The 20,584-nt window shown below is 40.4% G+C and overlaps 1 protein-coding gene across 6 annotated transcripts in view; it reads left to right on the forward strand.

Annotated features, from left to right (window-relative positions):
- si:dkey-237h12.3 (teneurin-3) overlaps positions 1–20,584 on the forward strand; it is a 196,394-nt gene that overhangs the window by 118,156 nt on the left and 57,654 nt on the right. For all 6 annotated transcript variants that reach the window (XM_049750883.2, XM_068652589.1, XM_068652591.1 and 3 more), the window contains 6 exons: positions 1,466–1,591; positions 4,964–5,178; positions 10,904–11,114; positions 12,814–12,915; positions 13,556–13,750; positions 15,965–16,165. In XM_049750883.2, coding sequence (XP_049606840.1) covers positions 1,466–1,591; positions 4,964–5,178; positions 10,904–11,114; positions 12,814–12,915; positions 13,556–13,750; positions 15,965–16,165 — 1,050 coding nt within the window. The remainder of the gene's footprint in view (positions 1–1,465; positions 1,592–4,963; positions 5,179–10,903; positions 11,115–12,813; positions 12,916–13,555; positions 13,751–15,964; positions 16,166–20,584) is intronic.

Below are 20,584 nucleotides of genomic sequence, written 5' to 3' on the forward strand. Positions count from 1 at the left end.
GAGTTGTTCTGCCTCCATCCTCTCGGGGAAAAAAATACTCATACTCTGTATGTAAGTGCAAATACTTGTGTTAAACATGGCACTGGTAAAGTTCTGACATAAAGTACACATGCTGAAATGTGCTAAGTACAAAAGTAGAAATATTTTTTTTGTCAACTACAATATCTGTTTAGATAAATTGCCACAATGAAAATAATACAAAAAAGAGTATTTTTCAGCGAGCATGAGATAGTGTTGACTCAAGCTTTTATGCTCTTTACCCAAAGAACTTATTATATCTAAGACAACATTGTAAATAGATAAACAGAAACTAATGCATAACAACTGTAAAATTGTACCTTTCTACCAGAAAATTATGTTTTTAGGCTGACATGAGCTACGCCACATTCACCACAATTTTTATATAGTCAAAATCATCTTGCCTCACCCAATCTGTTGTCAACGCCATGAATGCTCTCTGTTTCATGCCTTGTCAAGTCAATTGTGTCTATGCTGAAACAGTTCCACAACAAAAAATATCTGAAGCCCCTTTACACATTGACAGGTCAACAACAACACTCCTCATATATTAGAAAACACCAACTAAACCCCAAATAGCAAGCACTTGGCAACAGAGGCAAGGAGAAAAAATAAACTCTCGCAGAAAAGAAACGCAAACAGAACCCATGCTCTGTGGGGTGACCGTCTGTCTTAGCGGGTTGTGTTAAGATGGCGAGACAGAGTATACAGCGACAGGCTAGACAGAGAGAATCTTGAAAGAAGTGTTGAGTGACTGAAGGTGGAAAGCAAGACTAATGACCACAGCGACGGACGTTTTGAAAAACAGTAATAGTCACATAATCGCTACAATAGTTGCTGATTTTTTTTTTTTTCCTCCGCCTTATACAACTCCAGGATCTTAATCAAAGTAAACGATTTCTCTCTACTTTCACCTCTTCACCACCACACTCTGCTTTTCACCTAATTGTAGTAGAAGGTACAAATTATCAAGAGAGGCTAGACAGAGAGAAAAACATGACAGACGTATTGAGTGACTGAAGGTGGAAAGCAAGACTAATGACCACAGCGACAGACATTTTGGAAAAAAATTATAGTCACATAATGGCTACAATTGTCATGCAGCATGTTCTTCCACGTGCCTGAATTGTTTTTTCACCTTATACACCTCCAGGATCTTAATCAAAGTCAACATTTTCTATCTCTACTTTCACCTCTTCATCGCCACGCTCTCCTTTTCACCTAATTGCAGTAGAAAGTACAACTTATAAAATTTAGGAAGGGAAGAGGTCTTCCGAAAAATAAATATAATCAGTATAGATAACAAAAAAAAATTAAGTACTTAAAGTATTTGTATATTTTTTTACTTTCCACACCTGCCTGCACAAGTGCCTTATTTGTCTGCTTTATATTTTTGTGGGCAAATTTGCTTATTCATGCCTAAGCAGTTTTTCTGTGTACTTTGCAGGCATGCACCTTTTTGGCCTCAATTGGCAGCTGCAGGAGTTGGACAGCCAGCCAGCATTTGAAAATGGCGGAGTCGGAAAGGCCGGCCCCACACTGTCTAGTGCCGTCACGTCCCTTGCCGCAGACGGTGAGGAAAACTCATTTTTCTTTTCTTTTATGCATATATGTTTTAATATGAGCTATCACCCTTAATAATAATGTTCCACTTTTACCGAAATGATAAATAATTACTTTCTCATTATGCTCTGTGGCATCTACATGAGGTTACATGATCGCATGATTGAGCATGAGAGTAGTAAAAAAATATATTATTGGAACCCACCTAAAGCACTTGTATTAAAAGTTAAAACCTAGCCTAAACTAGAATGTCAAGACAATGCCAGTTTAAACCTGGGACTATATTCCTTACCAACAGTGGGGGGGAACTTGGACTCGGTCGTCACCCTGTTCAAACGGCTCGAAAATGCACCGGCCGCTCGAACATTTTCCTAAAATGTCTAATGGCCTCCACCCATAGTTTATTTAAACTCATCTTACAACATTAAAACCAAATGGCTTATATATTGTTTGATTTTAAAAAAGACATCAGAGGTGTGCATGCATTTGTGGAAACGTCCTCAACCTTCTAACTTATAACCTTATAACTTTGAAAAACAAACAAGATAACAACATATACTGATGAATAGTATCACATCTGACATCGGCCAACTACAATGTGGTAACATTCTATATTCATCAGCAAGTAGGTGGCCATTTTGCTTCACCTTTAACACTTAATGTCTCCCAAAAAAAAAAAAAAAAAAAAAAAAGCTAACATCAGTACAGCATTGGAACGTGCAAAACAATACATAACACTGGCTTGTTGAACCCCGGCTACGTTTAAATCCTCATAAGCGCTAATGAATATGACACGGGGAAGCTTATGGGCTCTTTAAAAGGCGATCAATAGCCGCCCGTTATTCTCCCTAGAGGTTACACTTGGCTCCCAGTCTCGCCTCTGACTAGAGTTAAAGTGACAGCCAATGGCCTTTAAATGCAAACACTGAAGCAACACAAGTAGTGTCTGGGTGCAAACACACAGTCCAAATACATACGCACACACACAAACACAGACCCACAGACAGCGACAGTATGGTATGCTAAATATTCTCTCCAATATAAACAGTATATTACAATTGTTAAGTGAAAGTGCCATCTAAAACTAAATGTAATGGGACTATGATGGTGATATGTGGCAAGTGTATCTGCTTGGAGAACACACACGCCATTATAGGACATCCATACCTCAGTGTCTACTTAGAATAACAAGACAGTTTGTGGGGAATGCTGGGAAACAGCAAGAAAAGAGGCAGACTGAGCAGAGCAAAGAAGTGGCACGGCGTCAAGGCATAAATATGGGCACACAAAAATGCGGAACGACCATACATCTATGTCTAAAAGAAAAAAGTGAAATATTAAAGTAAAATGAATAGAGCTCCCTGTTACATAAACAAGAATTCACAAGACATTGGTGAGTGACCAAAGCTACTTTAATGTTAATCATGATTTAAGAAGCCTTCTCTTCATAACAAAAGCGGTCAGCAAGTTATTCTCTCTGTAGACTCTTAAGTCCTTGGGAAAATATAAACAGCAACTTCCACAATTCTCAGAAACTGTTTTGGTTTTGAATTAAGGGTTGCACGAGTTGACACTTTGTTGAAAGACTTGAGACATGACGACGTAAAATGGCTGTGATGACGGCACTGATACCATTTCAGTACAGTACTATAATTTAAAAGAAGTTAAAATAGGAAGGGATGCTTTGCAATAATCTATATTCACAAAAAGCTAACAGCTCATACAGCTCATACACTGGATTTAGACAAAACATAGACCTCAAAACACAAGAGCGTTGACATTAGCTGGATGAAGGTTCACTCGCTGTCGCGTGATGGTATTTCCAGAAAAAAAAAAAAAAATCCTCTCGCTTGGTGTGCTTACCATCGAGATAGACAGGTAATGTTTGCACAACTTGGTCAAATGGGGATATCTGTCCTCGTTTTGGACCTGCCTCAGGAAATCTTTATGCGTGATGGGAATTTGTAGTGTTTTCAAGTAATCACAAAACTCTTCATGTGCAGTAAAATAATTCGATGCTGTCCTTCCTCTTTGATATATTTCACTTACAACTGCAGGTGATAATGGCACTGCAGGTCTGCTTGCCAACACTGGGGGCATCATTACATTAAACATCTTTTATCCGGTAGCTAAACTCAGACCTTCAAAATAAAAACATCAAACAACAACTGTTCAAAATCCTTATCCAGCCTGTCCCCCACTCCCTTTACTAATTCTCCCTTACTTACCAAATCTGTGCATTCAGAAACAGAAGACAATTTGAATCAGGTGCTACTTATCGAGGCTTGTCTGGTGGACGTAAGGGACGACAAGCGCAAGGGTTTTCCACGGGATATTTAGTAGGACAGTTGTGATGCCGGCCCTGGGGGCATTACAGGGGCCATACATGATCCATTAATGTGTGCAGGATATGTGACACCAGAGAAAAAGCAGACTGGCCTGGCCATCCATGCAGGGAATTCTTTATGTGAATGCCGACCGGCGTGGGAACCTTGAACACTCAGTCATGCCGTGGCCAGGCGTCCGGCATAGGCAATCTTTCCAGCCAGTCGTGACATGGCCAGGCAACCCACACGGTGGTCCAGGCAACGCAGCTCCAACATACACAGGGTCAAACTGCAATTGCACAGCGTGATCAGCTGGAACAGGGGATAACTGGCGTGGCACAGGAAATGTGGTCTTGAGTTACCACGGTGCTGAAAAACTGTGACCTTGAGTTTTCGTGCGACAGGAACTAGGGCTGTAATTTGCCACTGCACGGGAACTGAGATTTACATTGTCATTGTGCAAGAACTGGGGCCTTGAGTTGCAACGGTGCAGAAACTCAGGCCAGCAACTGCTGAGGAGCAAGAACCGGAGGGAACCTTTGGCTGTTGAGCAACAGACATGATCAACAAGGTCACCTGGACAAGACACCAAAGGCTTAACTGATTGGTAGTTACAAGTTGGTGAATCAAGCTGATCAGAACAGATGGAAACAAAAACTTAATGAGAAAGACAAGACATAGGACACAGGGAAAACGTGAGAAAAAACATGAAACAAATCCAAATTCAATAAATACAAAACCAGCAAAAACATGTCTTTAAAGAATTTCATTCAGAAAATTTATCAGTTGCTGTAACCAGGTCTGCCTCCCCCTCAAGCTAAAAACTTGTCAATATAGTCTTCTGAACTTGATTGTGGAGTAGTAGTCAATGAGTCAACCAATCTGGATAACCCTTACGCTGAGGCTTGGAAAGGTACAGGTCGCTTATAAGACCACCCTTCACCCACCACTTCACACAACAATTGAGCTGATACTGCTAATTTAGACTAGAAATTGCATATTCTCTGAATCTTTACAAAAGTAACAATAACAACTATTCTGTTTCTGTCACCCAGGAAGGACGAATGTTCTTCACCAGGAGAACAACTCTGTGGACACGGGACCTGTGGACGTAGGAAAGAGTGTGGGCCAAAGTGTTCCACCAGGAGTGTTCTGGCGTTCCCAGCTCAGTTTGGATAAGCCACACTTTCTCAAATTCAACATTTCTGTGCAGAAGAACGCCCTGATAGGTGTATATGGGCGCAAGGGTCTTGCACCGTCTCACACACAGGTGAGGACTTCAGCTTTTGCTTTGTTACAGTATGTTTATGGTGTAAATGGGTTAGGGGTTGGCTTATAGGCTACTAATCAGCTAATTACGACCATGGCATCAAAATTGCAGTTCAGCGGGTACAGGCTCTTTAACACTGCACTTACACACACAGTGCGGCGTGAATTAATTGTGCATGGGCTGATGCTGTGCAACTCTGTGACGCAAATGCCAATTTGAAAAATGCTCAATTTAGGCGCAGCATGCTGCAATGATATCTATCCAATATGAGAGATAATAGCAAAGTTATTTCAGAGTGACAACAGTGAGCGATTTCGGTTTAAATGTTCGATGGTTAGGAGGTTAAGAGTTAGTCATAGGTGCTTCAGTTTAGGGCTTAGCGGGTTAAGTTTAGTTATTAGGACATTGGGTTTAAAGTGTTAGGTCAGTGGTTGAAGTGAGATGTATGGCTAAAACTCAGGTTGGTTATTCAAGGCAGAGTTAGGGTGGGAGTGTTACGGTAATTTTAGAATTTTAAATCAATGCATCTTGTCTCAAGAATATCTGTTGATTGGACAGAAAACTACCCCGACCCAAACTGTCATTATCCACGCACAGATTTAAAAAAAAAATAAAAATTCGACTGAATAAATACATTTTTAGTCAGGTTTAATGTCTCGGTTTCTGATCTACCTTGAGTACATACATCTTTCATTGTCCCTTATGTGTCGGCCATTTTTCAACACGTGTTTGCAAATTGTTCCGAAGTGTCACTTGAACGACATTGGTGAATTTCCGGCGTCTGGTGACATCATGGACGAAATTAAGCACTCAGACACCAACTGCCTGTGAAAAAAAAGCTCCCAACCTCACCTTGTTGACATTCCGTTCTAGTGAAGAAGCGCTTCACTTTAGTGCACAGGAGACAAGCTCTGTTGGTCACACTGGCGAGATGGATTGCATTTTTAAGGTGATAGAGGAGGAAAGCTCAACAAATTCTAAGGTGGTAGCCTGGTAGTTACTAAGAAAATTTAAGGATTTGAGATAGGGGTTTGGAAAACAATTATTAGGTTGTTAGGGTGAACAATGAGATGCGAAGTTTAACTATATAAAAGAGGAAAAGGGAGTATTTAAGGCAACACCTAAGTTAGTTGTAAGGGATACGGATTAGGGGAGCAACGAAGCAAACAACTCAACACAATAAGAGCGTAAAGGGAGGTAATTAGCAAGTAAACAGGGTTAGGGATTTGTTCACCTGGAATGTTATGTTAGGCTTAAATGGTTAGGGTTATTATTATGGTTTTGGGTTTGAGGCGAGATAGGGAACTCACAACAGAATAAAAAAGAGAAGAGCTAATTACAAACTAAACAAGTTTGGGTGATACAGGATAAGGGATACGAGTGAGGTTTCATCCCAGTGCAGTCGGAGGACACTGGTGAATTGGACCGCATTTTTGAGGTTGTAGAGAAAAAAAGAGAAAGAAATAAACTAATAAATCAAAGAGGAGTAATTAACAAGACGACCCCTTTTGTGTCAATGCCGTACGTCGCGTCAATCGCAGCCACCTCGGAGCTGCATTCAGCCGCAGATCAATGCATTTACTCAACTGAGCATGAAAGAGCCCGGCCGGCGATATTGAGCGTCCCATTCACAGCCCAGCAAAGGGGAGACAACATTTACGAGTAACAGCTTTTACGCCTCTTGTCAAATGTAGACCTTCTCCTCCTGCTATTGAGTCTCTGTCTGCGGCTGTACAAAGAAAATAAACTCGGGGGGACTTTTGTTAGGCTCTTTTCCTGGAGAATTTGTAGCAGGTCACTCAATCTAAAGGCTGTGTTTGTCCTCTGACTCCCTACATCTAATGTCAACACTATTGTTGGTCCTAGATGGGCTTAGAAAAGGTTCAAGCAACCTTATCGAGACTGATGCAGTCGACTGGAAGGTTCTAAGCTATGTGGGATGGGACTGTATTATTGCTTCCCCCAGCACAAAGAGGCCAACTTCCGCCGGGTTAATAACATCCACCAAGGCCCATTTTTGTGCCCCGCTGCAATCAGAGGGTCGACTTTACCTGAGTGGTACGAAATCCTGTTTTAAGGTATTTTTCTTATCACCTTTTCTTTCATTTCAACCCATATACAATATTTGCCACCGGTTGACAAAGCAGCATTTTTGAAACAGGTTCGATGCTGGTTCCATAGTTCTAAGGCTGTTGGAATAGCACTTCTTAAAAAATAATAGTTATGATACAGCATTGGGTTACTTTGTTGTGAACACTTTGGAAATACATCACAAATGCTTCGTCTATGATGATTGTGTTCCACTCCCTCTTTCCATCCAGTGGACTATCAAAGTGAATCCGGAAGCGCTTAGTATTAACAAAACAAACATGTTTGGCACTGCGAGAAAAAGGAAGGAACGATTTTTCCAGTGAAGCGGATAAAAAGCAAGTGGAAAACAAACAGTTTTCATCCTTTACAGACATAAGGTTTCAAACATTTTCACCATGACACCTCATGTACGTAATGGGCAACAAAAGCCAGTCAGTGTCAAATGAGGAGGAAGCAGCTGAGAGGATGCGGAGATTGACAGAACACTTAACATCACGAAGATGTGGTTATCAAAGTGGTCCGAACGCTAAATGAAATGTTGGAAATTATTTCTTGTAATTACAGCGGCAGCCTTGAAATGATGATAGTGTTAGATAATCTTCAAGAATGACTTTAAGGACATCACATAGCTCAGAAAATGAGTGAATTTTCTAAAAATCAAAGATTTTGGTTAACTATAAGCAGTGTTTAAAACATTTACAGTACACCAATATAGAGGGCCCCGTTGCTGCGTTTGCCTTGATCCCCAAATGAATAAATATGACCCTGGTGTTAAGATAATGGGGTTAGGTGCATTTAGATCAGGGATAGAGTTATGGTTATGGTTGGCGTTTTGGTTGTGTTGTACTACGATTGGGACTCGGGAGTAAGACTGAGAGTTAGTCGTGTTGGGGTTCGGCAAGAATTTACATGAGTTACGCGTTAATTTATGTGGTTAGGGTTGGCGTACTGGTGTGCTTTTAGGTTAGGTTTAAGATTGAAATTTGGCTAACCACCTCGATTTTTTTGAGCAGTGGTCTGCAATGGTCTGAACTTCACCCATTCAAATAAAATGATACCATTGCCTTTTTTCTTTTTCACATGTATTAGTTTCAGTGGAGTTTTGGGACTGTCTGGCTTAACTCCATGTATCGCCATGATTGCCTTGCATTTTCTAAAACAACCACACTGATCAGCTTTTCTGACTCCCTTCCTTCCCCTAGTCTCTGAATTGTCTTCATTTTTTGCCCATTGGCTAGTCTTGGGAATATAAATTGTATGATTTTTATACAACAGAACATAGTTAGGATCATTCCTCTTGTTGTACATAGTTAATACTGCTGTCAGAAATTGGTTTCCTTTTTAGTGGACTTCAAGGATTCATTTCCACCATATACTGATCTTTCCTAGTTGAAAGTAAATGTTTTGTTTTCAGGTTTGAAATGTAGCCCTAGAGTAATTTGTCTATTAGTCAGCTCAACCCAATGAACGTACACCTCACTTGGCAAAAGTGTCTGTTCCAGCCGTTTACCATCTGGCATCGAGACGTCTTCAGCAGGAGCATGCGAGTGCCTTAAATCAGCCTTAAGTTTTGTTTTCTCTGCTATTGTTGTTTACCTTGTTATAGTGCAATCTGAGCTCCCTTAAAAAAACTCTGTGACAATTTGTATGCATCCCCTTGTTCCCCATTCCAAACACAAGTCTACACCAGAGGCCCGGTTTGTCAGCTTGTAGCTTGCAATGTCTTAAACCGGGGAATCCTCTTTCCTGCATCTGCTGTGTTTCGCTGTACCCATTAGCTTGTCTGAGGGACGGGTTGTTTTCTTCTGTGCCGCACAGTTGAGGTCCAAATGAGGTCCAGCTGTTCAGCGGGTGCTGTGAGAGCGGATGCACCTCTTCAATTATTTTGCCAGGCGGGAATCACGCCTTGTTTGTCTTGTAAGTCAATGTTTGTTTGCGGGAGGAGAAAGTACATTTAGACCCCTGCTTTGCTGTCTTAATGAAGAAATTATCAATGGTATATTTCTATTCTCCCTTTTTTCAAATGTCGTATAATTACCATCAATAAATTCAATTGATTCATTGTTGATAGTATTAACTGCTCAGCATCTACTGGGTTGCTTGGATTGTTTACATAATGTAAAAGAAATACAAACTTTGTTAGCCATCTGCAAATTTTATCCATCAGTCGTATAACTAAATTATGCTTTGAATTATATGCAAATAAAATAAATATAATTACGTGCCAAAACCAATAGAGAGAGTGATTTTTTTTTCCTCTTTAGTGCAGCAACTCTCTTCTAACACCCACTGGCGGTAAAATCAACATTCTACTTAAACATTGGATTTCCACTTACAAAACTCAATATGAGAAACTAAATGCATTGATATTCCTGCAAGAGGCGAATCATCTATTGTATTTGTCATTCGTTCTCTTTAATGCTGGAGTAAAGCAAAAAAAATAAAAATAAAATGAAAGTTAGCTATCGTTAGATCTTCGTGCCAAAGTGAGACATAACTGGCACACACAGACAGCAATTTAAACAGTCTCAAATAAAGCCACAAGAATTATACTACAATAACTGGGTATACAGTATAAATGTATGTCATGTTATGGCATGCTCAGATTATGTGAGGACAATTAAGGCCACGTGTGGCCTAAAAATCATACATGTGCACAGTCAAATCAATGTATCGCAATGTATTGCATTTTAAAGTTACGTCTTGCATGTGTAAGTAATGTGAGGCATATTAAAGTAAGTGCTATACAGACTGTATATGGCATGGTGAGGCTATGTATTGGATATTAATGTTATCTAGGGCATATTAAACCCATCATACATCTGGTTATGTATGGCATGTTCACGCTATATGTGGCACATGAAGGTTATGTGATTTATTTTAACGTTAAAGTGTGGCATAACAATCATACACTTGTGTAGTCAAAACAATCATCTGCATCTGTCACCCATGTTTGGCATGTCAACCCTGTGTTGCATATCAGGTTATTCGTCCATCCATGTACTACTTGTCCCCACGGGGGGCGTGGGCATGCTGGAGCCTATCACAGCTGTCATCAGGCAATAGGTGGGGGACACCCTGAACTGGGTGCGAGCCAATCACAGGGCACACAGAGACAAACAACCATTCACACACACACTCACACCTATTGGCAATTTGGAGTGCTCAATTGGCCTACCAAGCATGTTTTTGGGATGTGGGAGGAAACCGGAAGAACCGGAGGGCCCGGAGAAAACCCATGCAGGCACAAGGAGTAAATTCAAACTCCACACAGGGAGGACCTGAGGTGGAATCGAAGCCGCACCCTCTGAACTGTGAGGCTGATGTGGTAACCAGTGCGCCACCATGCTGCCCCATATCAGGTTTATGTGAGGAATATTAAGTTTAGTTTTGGTATAGTATCAGCCATTTTAGATCCTTTTTAGCCCTAAATTTTGAAAAAGGAAAACAATTTACTTAAAGTGTACTTGGAATTGAATGTGTGAAGTCTGAAAACACATAAAAATAAAGATGTCTTTTGTGATTAAAGGCATGTATGACTTCCGAATAATACACATGTTTAGTTGACTACTCAATAACTTGTTCCTGAGCATTTTACTAATGACGCTGGAATTTGTTGTGTTTTTTTCCACAGTACGACTTTGTAGAGCTTCTGGATGGCAGCCGTCTTATTGCCAATGAACATCGTGCCCCGAGTGAGCCAGAGAGGGGAGCCCGCCTGGACCACCAGGTGGTGGTACACCAGGCGGGATTTATCCAGTACTTGGACACTGGGGTGTGGCACCTGGCATTCTACAATGACGGACGCAGCGTAGAGACAGTGTCCTACAACACCATCATCCAGGGTACGACTGTTTTGAACTGAAAATGCCACATCGGCTGTCTGTGTTTTGAAAACTTGTTACTATGTATCAGAGGGTCAGAGGCTGGATAAACGTGGTTTAAATGACACACTACTGGTTTCTTCTTTCAAGTGGTTTATAACAGCATTCAAAGCATATCCAAATGTAGACAAAAATAATAGACCATACACTCACAAAATGTTAGATGAAGTCTTCAGCATGAAACTTCTGAATGAACCTTAAGCTGATAGCCTTTACAAGTGAACTGTATTTCTCTCCAAGGGCTATTCAAAGTATTGTCTACATCACGATTTGTCGATGCAGCCAATGGAATTACCACACTCCATACATATTCCATCCTGGCATAAGTAATGCACGAAATTGCACTGGGAGTGCCCAGAAGTGCACGGTAAATAGATGACACGCCGTCGGTCACGCCTACTGTCTCTGATTGCTCGTTTTCCCTTGGCATGGTGGTTCCTAAATTAGAAGAACAAGATGGGGTCAGAATGACAGATGATTTTACTAATGTACTTCTCTTACTTTCACACTGACAGTTTTAACTAATTGAGAAAGAAACTGTGTTTTTCTATTTTTAAACTGAAAACTCACCCTTTAACCTTCTCTGACTAAAATCACATCAGGTGTCCATGCCCATATATTATCCAAGTGTTACGTTCTTGGTTTCCTGTTTGTCCATCCATTAAATTTTCAACAAACAAGAACAAACTCATCCCTGTCTACTCCTAGTGTCAAGTAAACACAGCTACAGCCGGCTTCTTCAGCGTGACAAAACTCAAAGCAACTGGATTAAGACTGGGAGGAGAAAAATTCAACACACCTCACAAACAAGTCGATCCTTCAGACTTTTCCACAGCCATGCAGGCAGACAAGTGTTGTTCTTTGGAGAATCGCTGATCATTGTCTGCCGTGCTGTAATAAAAGCCATGCATGAGCATTGATTCTTCCAGTCAAACAACTTGTAGGCTTGAGAAAAAGGCTGGACAATTTTTTTCCTGTATTTTCTTCCGGGAGAAGACTTTAATCGATTGAGCCCTCCCAAATATGAAGGTATCGACAAGCCTGGCGTAAATTGCCGGGGTCCACCTCCAGCTAAAAGGAACATCCAATACAATTGGAACATCCAACACAATCCAAAGTAATAACGCCAGAAAAAAATGAAAAAGTTTGCCCTCTTCACACTTATCAAAACGACGGCCTTTTGGGAGTCTGTCGAGCGAGCACTGGCTCTTACCCTGTAGGATGTGTCAGATTAACTTCAAGTCGGAGAGGACTTAAAACACTCGGGAGATTGCTCCAGTCGGCTTGATCATCAGGGCGTTGGGCCGCGCGATAGGATAAAAAAAAGTTAAAGACGCTGGGGGGAAAAAAACATCAGGAAAGACAGGGGCAATACATGTGAAGGAAATTGAATTATTTGCTTTAATTTAAAATGCTTTTTGTGACTTTTATTTGACGGATGCAAGCAGACACGTTACGGAGGCTTAAACTTTAGTGGAATGGATACGCTTTGCCTTTGCCTTACACAAGTAAGGGATCCTTGGTGGTGCGGGAGTGGATAGGGCACTGTCTTGTGGTGAAATGTGCACTTGTCAAAAAGTTACTTTAAAAGCCATCTCCCCCAGATTTGTGGCAGGGTGACAGCAGCGTGATGCGTTATTAATAGTTTGACTTCCCGCAGAGTCTGTCACAGAATGCACACACAACTGCTACGGGAACGGCGAGTGCATGGCGGGCTCCTGTCATTGCTTCCCTGGATTCATCGGGCCGTACTGTTCCAGGGGTAATTATCCACTCGTGTGTGTGCGTGTGTGTGTGTCTGTGTGTGTGTGTGTGTGTGTGTGTGTGTGTGTGTGTGTGTGTGTGTGTGTGTGTGTGTGTGTGTGTGTGTGTGTGTGTGTGTGTGTGTGTGTGTGTGTGTGCGTGCGTGCGTGCGTGCGTGCGTGTGTGTGTGCGTGTGTGTGTATGTATGTATGTATGTATGTATGTATGTATGTATGTATGTATGCATGCATGCATGCATGTAGATATACTATATATTTTTGTATGTAGCTATATACGATAGATAGATAGATAGAGAGAGAGAGAGAGAGAGAGAGAGAGAGAGAGAGAGAGAGAGAGAGAGAGGTAGGTAGGTAGGTAGGTAGGTAGGTAGGTAGGTAGGTAGGTAGGTAGGTAGGTAGGTAGGTAGGTAGGTAGGTTGGTTGGTTGGTTGGTTGGTTGGTTGGTTGGTTGGTTGGTTGGTTGGTTGGTTGGTTGGTTGGTTGGTTGGTTGGTTGGTTGGTTGGTTGGTTGGTTGGTTGGTTGGTTGGTTGGTTGATTTTTCATTCATGTTAAATCAACTATACAACTGTATGTATGGTGTTGTTTTTGTTACTCTGAACTTAGAGTTTTTGCTTTTGTTTTTTCCCCTCATCTTCTAGCTGCCTGCCCCGTCTTGTGCAGTGGTAATGGCCAGTACTCCAGGGGGCGCTGTCAGTGCTACAGCGGCTGGAAGGGCACCGAGTGTGATGTGGCCTCAGGTCAATGCGTGGACCCTCAGTGCAGGGGCCACGGAGTGTGCGTGGCAGGAAACTGTGTGTGTAACACTGGGTGGAGAGGAACCAATTGCGAACAAGGTAATACAGTGTTCATCTATGTCTTTGCAATTGTTTTGGGGAACATTTGGACTGGTTTGTAATTTACATAACAAATACACATAGAATGTCTTCTAATAAGTTTAAAGTGTGTCTCTCTATACCTCTTTATACTCTCTTTATCATTGATTTTCACCTGTAAGGTGGATGTGAAATATTCACTTGTGATGAATGTCAGGGTTTTCCAGATTATCTTTATCGTATGATTATGTTGGAATGCAACCTGTAATAAATAACCTAGCTAGATTAGTTTTATGCTTATGTTGGAATGCAACCTCTAATAAATAACCTAGCTTGTCCCATCCTACACAACGTCGTAAAACACCCCCTGATATGCTTTGACTAGAGGTCAAGGGCTTCAACCCTATCCAGTCTACTCTTACCCCCACCCTGTTTCTCTTAATAAAAATGCTCTTGCAGGAGGCCAGAGTCAGACCTCCATTCGATCATCGCTGTACGCACAGCGACGAATGGACTCTCCACCTCCAGGTGTCTAAAAGGACTTACTTGTCTCCCGTGTGGTTCTTGCAAAATAAGTTGGAGTGAGCACAACTCTAACAATGAAGGGTCCACTCAGTAATTCTCAAAGAGCTGTGTAGAAGTGGTGTGCGAAATAACCACTGCCCAAGTACAGTTCAATTGTTTTCAACAATTTTCTTTAACTTTTGTGTGGAATTAATAGTCTCATGTACAAATACATGGTGAATTTTTTTTCTATATTTAAACAGTATTACTATTGAAACTGTGCATAATCCAATAATATTAAATACAATTTCTAAGGAATAAACCATTGTGCTTTTAGAGTAACATTAGAGAGTAACTGCTCTAATGGACAGAAAATATTTATGCGTAGCTGTTTAATATTTGTTTTCAAGTCGGCCGAGCACGTAATATGTTATATGACGCCCTGTGAATAAATGAACGCAGGCAGCTAATGGGCTAACCTATTGTTGAGTTTTGCAGTCTCCTGTTCCAATCAAACAATCAATCAATCAATCAATCAATGCCGTCATGTTAGAAGGAGCGCCATTCCTTTCTCTTCCAGGGCCGATCCGCTTGGCTGCATTTAAAGGTATCGACCTGCACACCGGCCAAAGGCAATTATCGGCTCAGATTTACATGCACGGTTAGCGACCCCGCATGCACAAAGCAATTGAAGGAATGAAGGCTTGCCTTTGAAGGGAAGATGGAAAGGACATGTTTTTATTGGCTTCTGTAGTTTGCTCGTTTGTGGCACACAGATGGCTAAGGCGTAGTGCTGAGGGAAAACCCATTGGTTCCCATCTGGATATGCTTACCAATCGATTAAACTAATATACATCTTTTTCTAAACATGAATTTAGCAAGATACCTTGTGTTTTCATCAACATCTTCAGTGACATCCACCACACATCAGTAGAGGATATATCTGCCTATGCCTCGATCAAATCCACCAAAATGGCCTTTGCTACAACATAGACCTGATTTCACCTGGTGTAGTGTCGAGTTCAACTAGTCACTAAATTGTCAGGTGCAACTGGGATGTGTATAGGAAACGCTCTCTGTCCGCCAGAACTGCTAGCAAAGTATAGGGCGGTCTGCCAAATTCCCAAACACAGTAAAGTAGAATTGCCCTGGCGTGAAACTGAAACACTGAAAAATATGTCAAGAATGAGCATAATACATTTGTGGTCTTAAATTAACCCAACATAACTATTCTTTATTCATTATTTATGAAGACAATTACATCTTCAGTGTCTTCACTGGTTGTCAATGAACCCAACACCATCTTTTTGCTAAGAATCAAATACAATGCTGAGTTTAGTTTCGTACACATTATGGCACTGACATGTTTTCGTAAGCACTGAAGACAAGTCTGCAGTGAAGCAAGTGTGCATGATTTCAGACTGCGGGAGGAAGTGGAAGCAGTGCTAACATTCATCCACTGTGCAATGCAGTGTCTTACAGTAAATGAATGTATCAGCAGGGAACTAATGATGCTCCTTTTCCTTGCGCCTTTAATGGAATATCATTAGACTGGGAGTAAAAAAGAGATCAGAGCTTAAGCGTTGTTAGTGTATGCCTGGAACAAATAGTTTTTTTTTTTAAAGGGAAGCAGTAGCATAGAGTGTTTCTAATCAAGTGAAAATAATTGTGAATGCAACTAACACAAAGTGGACAAGTGTTAAACTGACACAGCTCACTGTGTGTGCTCAGTGGACTGTGTGGACCCAAAGTGCTCTGGACATGGCACTTGTCATCACGGAGAGTGCCACTGCAACCCGGGCTGGGGTGGAATCAGCTGCGAGATCCTGAAGAGCACTTGTCCTGAGCAGTGCTCCAGTCACGGCACCTTCAACACTGAATCTGGGACATGCGTCTGCGAGGACCACTGGACAGGGGCTGACTGTTCCATAGGTAAGAACCACTTCTTTTTCGTCAAGTGTGTCATGGTCGTGGAAATGCTCACGATAAATGAATTGCAGTCTGAAATTGTCGTCTTACGAATACTGTACAGTTCAATTTTGGAAGCCATTGAACAAAATGCCCCAGACAAGTCTTTGGATGAACCAGTGAGGATTTGTCAAAACTGAGCCTAAAATAGCCTTTCTGTGCATTTGCTACATGGCTTGTGCCAGCTTGCACTTGTTGGGATGTTTTTTTCGAGCCGACTCGTGATAGATATGTGGGGGCTGAATTTTCACATTCATGCAGTTACTGTATTAGTTTCTGTGTGTAATGATGAGTCATTAAAGTTCCTGACTTTGCTCCACCAACATGCAATGACATGAACTAAAACTGTCTACAGTTTAAAATTGTCAATATAGGGTTCAATTTTTTTGTCAATTGGACAAAATCTTGAGGATGAGGACCCGTTGAAGAAACCTTCCTCATCCTTGAGGCTTTTTTGTGACTCCCCATTACATTATACTTCCTTACCAAATTACATTACATTACATTGGTTTTGGGAGCAGGATTTTCAAAACTGGGGAATTACTTAATTAAATAATATTAGATTTTCTCGCGACTGATACATCAAAAATAAAATAGAAAACTTGCATATGTTTTTGTTTTCAAAATATTTTTGGGGGAGTGTATTTTCCGCTCTTTGCTTTTTAGCATCAAAGGGCAGCTAATTACATCCCAATATATTTGTACTGCTTCTGTAATTTTCCTTTCAACCCTCTACACTCAAATTAACTGGCAACACAGTTTGTGTGTGTTTCCTTTGATGCGCTTAAAAAAACAACCACAAATATGTTTGCCTTAATAAACAGGCTGAATCATGATTATACCGTCTCTTCATAAAAATTTTGTAAACCATTGTAAAAGGTATGTGCTACTTTGACATGCTTAATGGTTATGTGACGGAAAACATACGCCCACTCTATAAACAATACAGCTCCGCCTTGGAAATTTTCGTAAAATAGCCGCTTCAAAACAAACAAAAACAAAACGACACTCACAAAAACAGCATGCTGTGGACCCTTTTGAGCGTATTGGTTTCTTGTAGATTTATTCATCTCTATTGTACAAAATTTTGATTATCGTGGATGATAGGTGAGAGGAATGGTCACATTTTATGAATTTTATGAATGCATATTGTGATTGAGTGTGCCGTGAACTATTTTTGGACTGCGGATTATATTTAGTCTTTCTGTTCATTATTGTCATTCATTTTTATTAAGATGGCTGTTGTCACAAATAACTGTTAAGAGTAACAATCACATTCATATTTTTCTTTTCGACACAGTGAACTATTTATAGGTAGTTCAGTTTATTTCTTCTGTGGAAGGTAGCAGTTAGCATTAGTAATTGGCGATAAGAGACATTTCATTGAGTACATGCTGCATGAATGTGCCAGTGCCTGACTGAGTATGTCATTAACTCAGTTTTGACTGTGTTATTTCAATTCATTCCTGTTCATTTCTATTGTATCATGGATAAGTAACGAGAAGAATGATCACATAATCACATATTTACATGCACTTGACAATATGTGGCACAGAATTTTGTGTCTGTGGATTTTCATTTGTTGTGTTTATTTGTATTTTGCATATTGGCTGTTATCCTTCATAACTGGTGGGAGGAATAGTTGCATTCCATTCTTTACAGTTTTTTTATTTTTTTGACCCACCATGTTATAGACTTTGCTTTCTATTTTTTTTAAATTAGGATTATTAGTAGTTCACTTCATTGATTGCATTCCAGTAGTTGTATGACACTTCAATGCTTTGTGGCTTGCCTTCATGCGCATGACCAATTGTGATCATATTGTTGTTGTCTTGTTATGTTCGATGCTTTCAACGTTGCATGGTTTTTGTGGAAAAATTATTGATATTTGGTAATCCAACAGTTCCCGTGTTGTAATTATTCAAAACAGAAAGTGGCCGGTAAGCATTTTATTTTCATTTCTCGCTTCTCACATTTTAATTAGTGATAATAAATCAGCTCAAGTTTGCCAAACTGTAATCAACCACAAGGGAATAATCAGTCAGACATGAAAGTCTTTGAGCAGAAAAGACGGCTAAATCAAGTTATTTCTCCTGCCGTTCTGACTCATTTCGTAAACCAAAAGTTATTCATTTGCAATGTCCTGCTGACTGAAAGTCTGGAAGTTGATGAATGTGAGCAGGCCCTGGCTTTATGAATTCCTGATAACGCGCCTTGTTTTTGCAGCCTTGATTAAATTACAGGGGGAAAAAAACTTGATGAAGCTTCATTACGGTCTACGTCGGAGTCAAAGTTTTGACACTTGTCGCGCGTGCCGCTTGCTATAAAAGGGCTGACATATGTTAACAACGTGGTGTTGACACCATGCATTAATCTTGCGGGCCCCAACATATGTTCTTTCTCAAGGTGTCACACAGGTATCTTATTAGAAAATATGAGACACAGATTTATTCACAGCCTTACTCACTCCCTGACAAAAGTCACGTTAATTTTTTTTCTTATAAAGAGCAAGCATTGTTTCCCATTTGAGACTCTTAATTTGTCATCGGGATTTCCTTTTGACCGCAAGAGGACGATGTATTAATGCAGAGGCCTTGCATCTGTTATGTCAGACTGATTTATGTGGACTTTCTTCTTGAAGATTATTTTGAGTTGTTCTTTTTATTTCTATTCTATAATCATATGGCGGTGAAAGGGGCATTGTATTATGAAACAAATGAATTGACCTGTGATTTTTTCAAAATACGAACCGTCGTCCGACTGATGTTTTCCTTTGAATTGCAAGAAAAAAAATGGATGTCAACTCAACTTACTTTACAACACACAGCATTTTGGAGTTAGTAACGTATAAAAGGGATTTGCTAAAACAGTCCATTTGACAGTGCTGTTTGAGCTATGTTGATACAAACAGTCATATGCAAGGAAAACAAGGGTTGTTTTTCTCACAACTTTGGGGACTGAGTCAGGTTAGGAAAATGCATATTTATGATAAAAATCACAACAAAAGGAGAATTTCTTCCCAGGGCCCCTTTAATGGTTGTCTCTGTGTACTGTTTTGTATTTTTATTTTCCTTTTTTGTTTTTTGTGGGGGGTTGTATTTTGTTGTATTTTCTGTCTGGTGTGCTGTTATGTATTACTCCATTAGTGTTATATGCTACAAGAAGATGAGGATTCATTGTTACCATGACACCAAAAGAAATTCAATATTACGCTATAACACTATTACGTATAACAAATGGACATATTGCTTTTGCGTTTTTTTTTTTTTTTTTTTTACACGGCACACTGATTGTTTGGCACCCAAAAAAAAAAGAGAGATAGCACAACAAAGTCTCTTCTCCCCTTCATGTCATTCTCTGAGTCTGTCTCATGTTTTCTCTGAGACAGGATCTCAAAATTGGTAGTAGCAAGCAGATAACCTGGGCCCAAAAATCAGGGAGTCTGTTAACCTGTCGGGCTAGGTAGGGAATTTTCACATTCTGGACAATTAATGCTGCGGTTCTTCCTTCAATTAAATAAACTTTAATTAACAAACGTGGCGGCTGTGATCGACTGCCCCAAACCTCCATGCAGCCGCGGCATGTTCAAAGCAGATAAACACTTTGCCGCTAATGAAAAATTGATTACATGATTTTTTTGCAAAGCAGGAACCTTTTGCCAGTTCGATGACTGTCCCCAAGAGGTGCTTTTAATATTCTACAGTGTGAGCTCAGGGAGATGGGCTTAATGGTGAGCATCTCTCAATTGAAGAAAAGTCTGACATGGGCAAAGCAGTGCCCTGCGATTGGCTAGCAATCAGTTCAGGGTGTCCCCCGTTGACTGCCTGAGGTCAGCTGGTACGCCAGCAACCCTCCTGAGGAACAGCGGTTCAGAATATGCATGGATGTATGGATGAAACAGATACCCACAGTTGAAAAATATTAATGGCATCCCCTATTCTTAACCCCCAGGATAGGAAGGAAACAATAAAACTTTGGGGGAAAAATAAGAAACCGTGAGGATCCACCTTTCACAACAATCAGGCTGCAATGCATACCGATTAGGCAACATTTAAGACATAATGTAATACGAAACAATATGAGCTACGGAAGTGTAAAAATGCATTGAATCAGATGAAGCGCTGCAGGAAGCTGGTCATTCAAGCCACAACGTTAGTCCACTTTCATTTGTAATCTTCTTACAATTGGATTCCAAAAATAGGAACTTAAAAAAAGCAACTGTATAATCTACCAAACGTTGCATGTTCGAGAGATATGTACAAGTACCAGTGACTATCACTCATGTTAAGTCAAGGTGCCGCTCTACTCAATTTCTCTGTATACAGTTGCACTATATTGAAAAGAATCAAGTAAATATAAGCACTAATTATGCATTTTGATATA

Source organism: Syngnathus scovelli, chromosome 1, assembly GCF_024217435.2.
Source record: "Syngnathus scovelli strain Florida chromosome 1, RoL_Ssco_1.2, whole genome shotgun sequence".
In the NCBI taxonomy this organism is placed as follows: domain Eukaryota; kingdom Metazoa; phylum Chordata; class Actinopteri; order Syngnathiformes; family Syngnathidae; genus Syngnathus; species Syngnathus scovelli.